General features: G+C 38.5%; 1 protein-coding gene across 7 annotated transcripts in view; it reads left to right on the top strand.

Annotated features, from left to right (window-relative positions):
- LOC137371434 (sestrin-3-like) overlaps positions 1–12,081 on the top strand; it is a 152,612-nt gene that overhangs the window by 127,605 nt on the left and 12,926 nt on the right. For all 7 annotated transcript variants that reach the window (XM_068034027.1, XM_068034028.1, XM_068034025.1 and 4 more), the window contains 2 exons: positions 7,638–7,756; positions 9,393–9,583. In XM_068034027.1, coding sequence (XP_067890128.1) covers positions 7,638–7,756; positions 9,393–9,583 — 310 coding nt within the window. The remainder of the gene's footprint in view (positions 1–7,637; positions 7,757–9,392; positions 9,584–12,081) is intronic.

Raw genomic sequence — 12,081 nt, 5'->3', positions numbered from 1 at the left:
ATTGTTTGTATTTGCAAAAGCAGTGGTTATGAATGGCAGCAGCTCTGTATGGAGTCGGGATTGTAATGGAATCCTCCAAGGATTCATCTTGGATCTGTTCATCTTTATTGATGATCTGAATGAAGGCAAGGCACCAAGTTTTGCTCATAAGTGAAGGAATTAGCACCTTAAGCAAAGTAAAGTGGATTTAAACACATTGGAGGGAATGGGACTGGTGTGACAGTCGCAGACTCAGCACTTCTTTCATGACAGCAACTATATACCAGCCAGTAATTCTATATGGTGGGAGGGTTTGCACAAGCCTTGCAATGAGGGGAGCATCCACACCCACCATGTGTGAGTATCTGTTGGATGTGAAACTGGAATTCAGAGCCAAAGATCTAGAATTTTCTGAAGTGTGGTTCAAACCCTACACCTTCTGACTGAGATAGGAATGTTGTCACTGAGCCAATGGCTCGCTCAACTGGGAGTTGCAGTTTGTAGAAACAATGAAGATCCATGACTAGTGTCAAGAGGCTGTTGCAATAGCAAATACTATTAGTATGTATGGCTAGCATCATTAAATGTGCAATCCTTACCTTGTATAAGGCTTGAATTCGAGTGCTTCTCCAATACAATGCCCAGCTTTGGTTCAGTCACATGGTGTGAGATAGCAAGGCCCTGGAAAGTGTCCAGAGTTGGCCCAATTGATTGATTGATGCCTAGCTTAAGGATCTTTAGTTACCAGGATAAGCTTAAGGAAGTGGATCTTTTTACTCTAGGAAAGTATAGACTTTGAGGGCATATCTGAGGCCGATAAATAATGAAATATTAGATTTATAAGTGGATAGGTTGTTAGTATTAGAAATAGGGGTATCAGTACAAGTTGTAAAAGCAAAATTAGTTTAAATGCTAATGCTTAAATTACCTAATTGAAGAACATTTATACATCTGCAAGCAGGAAGTATCCTTAAATGAAGATCCTTCTTCCCTCATGCACGTGCCAATGCAGATCCCTGTAGCAATTAATTTGCCTCGTTGTACTGTTAACAAAAATAATAAACAGTAATGCCTCTGGATTTAATTGGATTATTTGCTGATGCACGTTATGTTCAGTAAACCAATTTTACTGCAATGTGCATATCACTGCATTAGAGTATTTCATGCAAGACATTCTGGATGAAAAGTGAGATCTGCGTGGTTGTCCAAGCTATGGGTAACGTCAAGTTATTCTGTATTTCTCCAATGTTTATTTCCAATTCTCTTCTCGAACGAAGTTTGGGTAGAGCCAGCAATTGACAATTCGGTTTTCATTGACTACTTCCATATTGCTTCAATGACATTTGCATTCGTAACATGTGTTTGCATTCTCTCTGTGCTTGTGTCTGACAGGATATGGTCAAATTTTTGTTTGGAGCCACTATCATTATTACAACGATTAACCACCTTTACTATTAAATCAGATTAATCAAGTCATCAATGGAGCTCCTCCGAGATTTTATGGCGATTTCTGTCTTTTCCCAATGCCTTCCTTCCTTTCCTTCCTTTCACTCCACTCCCTTCCTTCTAATAGTTTGAACTTGGACTTCTGAAAATGCTAATATCCTGATAAAAGCGAATGTCTCCATGTCTGGTAGAACCCGCATTCTTTTATTACAAAAAAAGACAGTTTCAGGTTTGACCTAATAAACATCTGTGTGGACAATGATGGTTCTGCATTCCATATATACATCTATTCTAGTGATTAACAGTTACTGGGCTTTTGAAAAAGAGCATATTATTTCAGATTTCCAGCATCCGCAGTATTTTGCTTTTATATTATTTGCTCCGTTCAGTGGGAGCACTCTCACTTTTTGAAGTCAGTAGGTTTTGGGTTCAAGTCCTACTCCAGGACTTGAGCACATAATCTAGCCTGATACTTTATTGACAATGCAGCACGGCCTCAGTACTGCAGAGATGTCAACTCTTTGAATGCAATGTTAAACTGAAAGTCTTAAATTGATGTCTACCTGAAACATCCCATGACACTTTTCGAAAAGGGCATTCTATTAGTGTCCTGGCCTATATTTATCCCTTTGCAATCCCACCATATTAACTGGTTATCCTTCTCATTGTTGAGATCTTGTGTGAAAATTGGCTTCTGTTTGCCTAGAAAGCAGTTACTACACTTCAAAAATAGTTAATTGACTGTGAAGCAGCTTGGGACATGCCAAGAATGTAAAAGACACCATATACATGCAAGTCTGTCTGCCTTCATTCAAAAACATTGGTCTCCATTCAAGGGAAGTGGTGGGAATATCTGAGCAGCAGCACTAGGATGTCTAGTTCACGAATTTAACCATTTATTTTTCACATCATGGTACTGAGCGAAATCTCTATGGGGACAGGATGTACACCTTCTGAGATTGTTAAAATATGATCAACACAGTTAGTTTGATTTGGGACATGGTTTGAAGTATCCCTTGTAATTTGTTTTCTATAATTTTTTTATTGTTTACTTGGCTTTTGCAATCCTTTTGTGTTTTCTGACCTAAATTCTATAGTCTTAAGTGTCGTTTGCTATCTCTGAGATCAGAAGCGTGCAGTGGGATTTGCACCCACCTGGCAAAATCCAATAGTTGAAGCGCATATTATAAACCCTAAGGCACCTTGCACCTGTTTGCCATCAGCTTTAGTTTCAATTCCTAGGGATTGTGATTCACCAATAAAGACTATAGTCTGCTGTAAGCACATATAGTTAGGAGATGGACCAAACTGCAAGCAATGTGTATTACCTGTGTTAATGTATTACAACAAATGTGACAGGACAAGACTGTGGCAGCGTGGATTAAATTGAAAAGGCAAGCACATATCATTGAAATAGAACTGTTTATTTTACTGAAACAAAAATAGATTTATGGTATAAAATCAACACGATCAACCATGCAAGAGTGGGCATATACATGGACTGTAATTTCTACGAGTGAAAACAGTGTTCCAAAATTCCAAGAACACCACAAGATTGTTGGAAGCATAAAAAATTCAAGTGGTTGTTAGTAAAGACAAAAGTGGAATAAAGTGAGCAACTGTCAAAAATGAAGTGGCAGAACAGCCATTTGGCTTAAACATATGAACAGCTACAGTTATTTAACATTTCTGGTAAGTATGTTTACAATTTTTGTACACTTTGTCCTTCAAATGATTCATATTTACTTAACAATCATTATCATGAACAAAACTTTGCATCCATATTGCTCAGATGCAATTGTACAAACTATTTTGTGCCTTTCTGTTGCCTGCAGCAATCCTTCTGTAGACTTATTCTTATTAAAGTGTGTTCACTTTAGTCATTAATGGCACAATATCTTCGTATTTTCACAGATAAGTTATCATCTATGTTTGTCTGTTTCTGACATTACTATTTTAAATGACTATTATGATGAAGCACAGTAAAACATATCTTGGACAGAGAGTACTCTCTAACTACCAGGTACATGCCATGGAGTGAGATCATCCACATTGATGGAAAACCTTGGGAAGAGTCATAGAAAGATACAGCACTGAAACAGGCCCTTCAGCCCACCGAGTCTGTGCTGACCATCAACCACCCATTTATACTAATCCTACATTAATCCCATGTTCCTACCACATCCCCACCTTCCCCTATCTATACTAGGGGCAATTTACAATGGCCAATTTACCTATCAACCTGCAAGTCTTTGGCTGTGGGAGGAAACCGAAGCACCTGGTGGAAACCCACGCGGTCGCAGGGAGAACTTGCAAACTCCGCGCAGGCAGTATCCAGAACCGAACCCGGGTCGCTGGAGCTGTGAGGCTGCGGTGCTAACCACTGCGCCACTGTGCCGCCCTCAGAAGAGCCTTCACCAGATCCTCTGAAGAGCTTTCTTGGACTTGGAAGCAGATGGAGAGAGAACACATGGGTACATTGAATTCTGAGTTACTGGAGCTGTCCAGTAGATACTAAATATTGGACAAGTATGAGGTGGACAGTGACAGCAATTCAGAGGAGGTTGATCATGAGCTATATTGTGGCACCCTGGAATACCCAAGGTTGAGAAGCGGGTATCCTGTAGGAATAGAATAATGGTAATAGTGGTGGATTCTATAGTCAGCATTTTTTGCAGTCGTGATCAGGAGTCCCAAATATTAAATTGACTGTGGTGCTGACGGAAGAACATCACAAAATATGTGGAGAAACTTCTGAAAAGAGAGAGTGAAAAAAAATGAAACGAGCAAACCAGGAAAAAGAATGTGTCAACATTCCAAAAAATCGAGTTAGAATGAAGAAAGAAAGGACATTAAAGCCACAGAGCTCATACAGCATAAATTCATCAGGAAGATGGCAGGATAGGAAATTATAGTTGAGGGACTTAAAATACTGGAACTATTTCCACATGAGTGCAGGTATGACTATAATTTTAACATTCAATTTCCTTAAGAGTTTTGATGAGTAAAATAAACTCTAATTTCTCCTCTCGTTCTCTTGATTATTTTAAATTTGTATCTGCTGTTTACCATCCCTCCGGCCAGTTGAAACCAAGGTTAGGAAAGATTCCTTTATGCACAGAGGTTGTTTATGCAGTGGGATTGTTGACACATGTAGTGGTTTGTCAGAATGGTTGAGGCAAAACCCATTGCACCTTTTAATGGAAAATTAGATGAATATTTGAAGCAGAGGAAGATCCAAGAGCCATGGGATTAGTTCTGGATTTCTTTAGCAGAGAACCAGCACAGACACAATGTGCTCAAGGGCCAACCTCCTGTGTTACAAACTTCAGTGTTTCAATTGTTCTATATTGTACAAGCTACAAAATCTGCAGCAACTATCAGTGTATCCAAAATGAGAAAAAGATCCAGGTCTTCCAATGCCCCCATCACTGTCCCTGTGAATTTCTTTTAATTTCTGGAATTTTTTCTGCACTGGACTGTGACTTGGACTTCAGCTCTCAAACCAACTCATTAAACAGTAAAGAACAAGTGGCTGTGATGCAATGTAGATTGTACAGAAGTCATTAAACTTAACTAGCTCCTCAATAAGTAAAAAGTAACATAATTGCTACTGCTGCACGAAGCTATGTATTCTTACATGGCAGTTCTTTTCCTTTTTGTTTACGTCGACAAAGGCTCTCTGGTTTATCTCTCTCAAGGCTTCACACAGACTCAGATGTGAGTCAGTCAGGCTGACAAAAGTCTTGGAGAAAATGATTGTGGACCATGTCAGTTTAAGTAAAGTTCAAAAGAGAATCCATTGCATTCGAACTAATCCCATAAGATGTTTGTATTTGAACTAACTAGTGTGCATTCTCCAGCCCCCCAGACTCCTGGATAAGCCAAAACAACATTGTTGCAACTGTTGTATTTTTTTCTGAATGAAGATGAATTTTAATCCTTTTTGTTACTGTGACAATTAAATAGGCCAATACCATAATAAATTTCAAACATAACTTAATTATTAGCAAACCAGCAATATGTCCACAATATCCCATTACTGTTGTGACTATAGAGGAAAGGGCATGTCTCTCTTCAGGTCATTGAAACACTCAGATGTGCACAGTGTGGCAAGGTTGTTTTAATGCAGGCAGTTGGTTGAGCACTTTGACTGAACAGCTAATTTCTTCATCTTTCTCTTAAAAGAACAGCAGTCATTGTTCACATTGCTTCAGGATTTGCTTTCAAGTTATCTGAACGCCTTTGTGAAGGGATTCTGGGATTTGTATCCAGTTCTATCATATTTGATGTGGCTTTAAGTTAAGAGCACTCTGTTCAAGAGAAGCTTTTCAATGCCAGATCCCACCTGAATTGGCAGTCAATTTTGCCCAGGTTTGTAAATGGAAGGGGGCATATTATCTTGTATTTTTCTCTAATGTCTTTAGTGTGGCATGAATGATTCTAGTATAAACTGATTACTGTAACATAGTCTAGAGTTTTTAAGTTGCATTTTTATTTTCAGTTTTAGCCTAAGGTTGTAATGAAGATACCTGTAAATTGGTTTTACAGTACAGTTTCATATATTAAATTTTTAGTTGGAAGCAAGATGATTCTTATTTTGTTTCCAGTGTCTATTTTTCTCTCATGCCAATCTTTCAAACTCATTTAATGTCAATTGATGGGGTAAATTTTCAACTTGATGTTGTGATGTAAAACTGGCATTAAGGATCAGCTGTCTGTGATAGAAACTGTCAAATTTTCATCTGCACTGAAGTCATTAGAAAAGAAAATAAGGCGGATGATTGCAATACCAGTAGCAAGTTGAAAATCTACCCCATGGTCTTTGGTATTTACTACTTGTTATCCTATGATAGTTCTCTTTCTGATGGGTCATGCTACCATTAACATATCCATATGGAGGGAATCTTGTCATGTATAAGTTACAACAGAGAAATAGTTTCTTCCACTTTAATATTGCACTTGCATCCATGTTCAATGCATACATTTAAAAAATACAGCTGGATGCTACATACTAAACTGATCAACATTCTAAACTGACTGAACTACCTTCATATGATGTACATATCACTTGTACGTAGTGTATATGGAGACTTATCTGTTTGCCAGACAAGTGAATGTGGTCTGCTATGTGAATTATTCAGTTACCCAAGCACTGATATTTCCCTAGTTAAATAAACAGCATTTCATACTGGTATTGCGAATGCAGTGTGTACCAGAGTGGGAGAAATTAATCAGTCTTTCTGCATTATGGATATATGGCAATATGGTATAATTTTAGTTAATTTGAAAAAGGTTATTTATTTCATTCAGCCCTTGGGCATAAAACAGTGCTTGGTTTGAATGTGACTTAAAAGATGCCACCAGATAAAGTGGGGTGTTGGTTACCTTGATATTCCCCATGTTAGTATGAGGTGGCAATAAGGCAAATAGGATGCTGGGTAGTATAGCTAAATCAGTTATATTCACATCTCCAGAAATTATGCTCAAGTTGTGCAGTAAGCTGGTCACGGTTCCTCTGCAGTATACAGTTATAGTCATGTCATAAAGGGCCCTTCACCCTCTGGAGGCAATGCAGATGTTGGTTGATCCGTAGTATCTGATGGAAAAATTGAGAAATAACTATGCTAGGACCCTTCAACCTCAAAGATACTTAAAGTAAACATGTATAGAAAGTAAGAGGCAAATTTTAGAATGGCACAGAGCAAATTTAGGGTTGATATCAGGAAGTATTTCTTTAATGAATGGAACTGCTTTCGAGGAAGAGTAGTTGAGGCCTGGGCACAAAATTAATCTAAGAAACTTCTAATTGGAAGGGTGTAGGGTCCGTTTTGTGGAAGGATCTGATAAAAATGAACTGAGGCTCAGATGGAAAAATTATTTTGTGATGTATATTCTGTATCTACTGTATTATCATTAAAGTTAGTTGGCTCTGATTGCTCATTTTTCAAAAACAAAATACTCTGCATTGAAATTTGCAAATCGGTGTAAGTGGTGTTTAGATGTACTTCAGCATATGAATTATTAATAACTGCATGGTGGCATCAGGTTGCTAATGGTCAGGAAGTTGGCCTTTTCTGCCCTTCGTGCCTCTCCCAAAAAAGTTCAACAAAACCTTCCAGTTTTGCTTTTGTTTTTCTTTACCATAGGAAGAGGCTGAATTTATCCTTCATGCTTACATTACTTATGCATTGAACTTAATGACCCAACAGCTTATGAAGATGAGTTGATTCCAACCTCTTACACATCACGATATGTAGACGACCCAAGCTTTGGGTATAAAGATTTTGCCAGACGAGGAGATGATCAACTTCCTACATTCAGAGCGCAGGTAATTTTGTCTCATATTTGTGAAGGATGAGATTTGGGAGCAATAAAAATGGAGCTCTTCCTTTAAAACACTTGAAATATAAGCTGCCATTTTATTTGTAACAGTCAAATACATGTAGGAATGGAGCTGCCAAGATTTTTTTTTTGCTTTGCAAGTGAATAGATGCTCAACATTTGATTGGGTTTCCTTTGTAGTCCTTGCCCAAAAGTGCAACAGCACTTTTTTTAACAACCCGACAGATTAATGATTCATAATCCAAAACATCAGTGTTAAACATTCAGCCCTATCCTGAAACAACATTGACTTGTTCAAGAATGAATACTGTATCAGAAATCAAAGTGGTATAGTAATTAGGGCTCACTAGCTGTAGAAAAGAGCCAATGGGGAGTAGAGTGAAAGCAATTGTAAATGCATTTGAGTAGTGCTACAAATGGCAGAATTATCCAAATGTAATTGCAGACATTTGGTCATGGCCTGTCAATTACCACAACGAGCCCAGAGAAAGACAACCATTTACACAATGAATAGTGAACCATTACAGAATCGGGAAAAGGGATCACAATTTGATAGATGCTGATCCAACGGTTTCAGACCGCAAAGTGGGTAGGAGGCGCAGGACTTTTGCAGAGAACTGTCACGGGCATGTCTGGTGGAATGGCCTCATTCTGTGCGGTAAACATTCTATGTGGAAGAAATACGTAGATATAGATATTCTGTTGTCCATCGCCAACCACATTGTTATTGGCATCGTCTGCCCAATATCAATGTTCCTGATTTTGATCAAGGGAATCCTGGGCCAGCTTGCCATCAGCGGTACTGCAGAAATGGAGATCAGTAGTTGAACAGCTACAGTAATGAGTTTACATATGTTTAGCTTTGGCAATCTGCCACAGCATTTGGATCAAGTCCAAGTATGATGGTTATTCCATCTGCTACCATGTCATTGTTTTTTTGGAGTGCAAAGCATAGATTATTAGTCTGTTAAATGACCCAGACGAGATTAACTGCAATCTCATTTGGGAAGTCGTAAGATTTGAGAGGGAAGTGTTTGACAGTTGAGCTCCAAGTGACTTCTTAAACTTGTTTAACGTATTTGTTCATCATTCAGAGCTCGACTAAGACTTAATATGCAGGCCACCGTATAGGGAAAGGTGGTTTTCTGTTCAGTGAAATGTGTAACTCATCATCCATATCCTGTATCCATATGTCTCTCCAAAACTCTGTGTTCAGATTCACTCCACTAATTCGTCAGTAAGATAAATAGGGTAGGTTGTATCTCAGCCAATTGCCTTGGGTAAGCCTGAAGTTGGGAGTATTCTGTTAAGCCACTATACTGCTGTGTCTAAATTTTGTGATTGTTAAATAAGAATTAAACACAATTTTAAAGCTAGTAAACTAAAGTTGTGAATTTCTTCTTTTAAAAATTGAGATTTTAAACTGTAGACGTTTCCAATGCCAGGTAATTGGAACAGAATTAATATTGGCAGTCTTTTTGTTAGCCACTGAGCCCCTTGTCTAACCATACATTCTGCTTGTTTTTTTCTCAACCCCCCGGCTACCTTGACTAAATAAAATGGTCTGTAATGCTCTCTCTTTTCATCTTATTCTCATGGGATATCTATCTCTCTTTCTGCAGGACTACTCCTGGGAGGACCATGGTTTTTCTCTAGTTAACCGACTTTATTCTGATATTGGCCAACTGCTGGATGAAAAGTTTCATATGGTCCGCAACCTAACCTACAACACTATGGCTATACATGAATATATAGATACAACCATGTTAAGAAGAGCTATCTGGAACTATGTTCATTGCATGTTTGGCATAAGGTAGGGCTTCATAACTGAAAGTGAAGTGCTGCATCTTCAAAAAAATTGCATTTGACGAGAAATGTTTAAACAATGGTTTTGTAGGAAGTACAAGCACAAATTTTGGGCAACTTTTGACAAGCTTTTACTTGAACATTTTAAAAGAATAAGTTGCAGTTAGAAACTGACAGGTCTACCACAGACACATGGTACCAACAAAGTTGGGGGGTAAAAAGTATTCCAGAAATACTTCCAAGTTATAACTTAGACATAGGCTATTTAGCTCTTGTTGGCATTTACCTACCATGTGAGCAAATAATCCTAATAAAATTTATCCACTCTATTCCCATATCCCTTCACATCCTTTTCTTACAGCCATAATCTAGTCTAATCTAATCTTGAATGTTGACATACTTTCTGCCTCAGCCACTAGCCCTGGAAATGAACATCACAGAGTCACAACTCTATAAAGAAGTTTTCTGTGCCTTCTGTTCTAAACATCTTCCATTTAATCTTGTGTATTGTTCCTCAACTACTGGGAAATACCTTCATCATGATTTAGTTTAGTTTAGAGATACAGCACTGAAACAGGCCCTTTGGCCCACCGAGTCTGTGCCGACCATCAACCACCCGTTTATACTAATCCTACACTAATCCCATATTCCTACAACATCCTCACCTGTCCCTATATTTCCCTACCACCTACCCATACTAGGGGCAATTTATAATGGCCAATTAACCTATCAACCTGCAAGTCTTTGGCATGTGGGAGGAAACCGGAGCACCCGGAGGAAACCCACGCAGACACAGGGAGAACTTGCAAACTCCACACAGGCAGTACCCAGAATTGAACCCAGGTTGCTGGAGCTGTGAGGCTGCAGTGCTAACCACTGCGCCACTGTGTCATGTATTTTTATAATGGTAAAAGCCCCAATATTTCAAATCTGACTTCGCAGCAGTATTTCCTCATTCCAGGCAGTATCCCAGTGAATCTGCATGATACCTTCTATAATGCCTTCATATCCTTCCTATAGTATTGAGCCCAAAACTGCATATGGTGCTCTGAGATCTTTAAATTTTACGTAGTCTCATCATTATCTCTTGGCTTTCATAGACTACATCTCAATTAAAATCTAGACTTTAAGTAGCTTTTTTTTAATGGCCTTCGAAATCTAAGTTGCTGCCTTTTAATGTCCTTTGAATTTGTATTCCCAACTTCCTCTGCTCCTTTATAGCCCAGAGTGTATAATTGATACTTTTCCTTTTTACCAAAACTCTTCATCTCACATGTTGAATTCCACCTGCCCTTTTTAGCCCAATCTTCTATTTTATCAAATATCCTTTTGTGGCTTCCTTTGACCTTCTAAAGAAATAATACCTCCATATTCTGGTATAATTTAAAAATTGTAACACCTCTCCCTTTAGCCCTATATCCAAATCACTGATTTATTTTTATTTATTTAGAGATACAGCATTGAAACAGGCCCTTCGGCCCACCGAGTCTGCGCTGACCATCAACCACCCATTTACACTAATGCTACAATAACCCCATATTCCTACCACATCCCCCCCTTCCCTCAATTTCCCTACCATCTCCCTATACTAGGGGCAATTTATAATGGCCAATTTACCTATCAACCTGCAAGTCTTTGGCAGTGGGAGGAAACCGGAGCACCCAGCGAAAACCCACGCAGTCACGGGGAGAACTTGCAAACTCCGCACAGGCAGTACCCAGAATTGAACCCGGGTCGCTGGAGCTGTGAGGCTGTGGTGCTCACCACTGCGCCACTGTGCTGCCTCTACTGGGACACTACTACCCACTATCAACCATGAGGCAAAAGTGCCCTTGATTCCTATTCTGCTTAGTTCCTTCTAATTAATTTTCAAGCAAATTTGGTATCCTTCCCTTATTCTTCTGTAGTAATTTTCCCTGTGGTACCTTGTTGAAGACTTTCCTAAATTCTTAGATAAATGCAATAGATGTATTTTACAATCTACCATGTCTGTTATCATCTCAAAGAATTATATAAATAAGGTTTGTCAAGCACAGTTGTTCCTTTTTAAATCTGTTCTGGCTACTTTAAAGTATTTCCTCTTTATCCAGATTATGTGATCAGATGTACTTAATGCCTTCTAAAATAGGCTAGTACAGAAACAGGACAGTGGTGCTTCCAAAATTTTGACATTTAACTTTGACTTCAGGATTAAAATTGACCATTTTTTTCAAATGCAAAAACTTAGACTAATTTGGCCTTCAGTGATTCAAGTTGAACCAACTAATTTAAGAAATCTAGATGGCAACAAACCATCTTCAGAAAATACTTGGAGCAATTTCGTTGGCTTGCTATTGGTAACTGTGTTCAATAGGATGTGGCTGACACTAACAAGCATGCATTTATTACCTATTCCTAATTCCCCTGAAAATGTTGTAGTGGTGTCCTTGTACTGATAATTTTGTTTGTTTGAAACTCATCATACACCAATAGAGTGAAATAAATACAAGTATGTGAGTTTTTGTA

This window comes from Heterodontus francisci, chromosome 6 (genome assembly GCF_036365525.1).
Source record: "Heterodontus francisci isolate sHetFra1 chromosome 6, sHetFra1.hap1, whole genome shotgun sequence".
Taxonomy (NCBI): domain Eukaryota; kingdom Metazoa; phylum Chordata; class Chondrichthyes; order Heterodontiformes; family Heterodontidae; genus Heterodontus; species Heterodontus francisci.
Note: the sequence above shows the minus strand (reverse complement) of the source record. Positions and strands in the feature narration are given on the sequence as shown.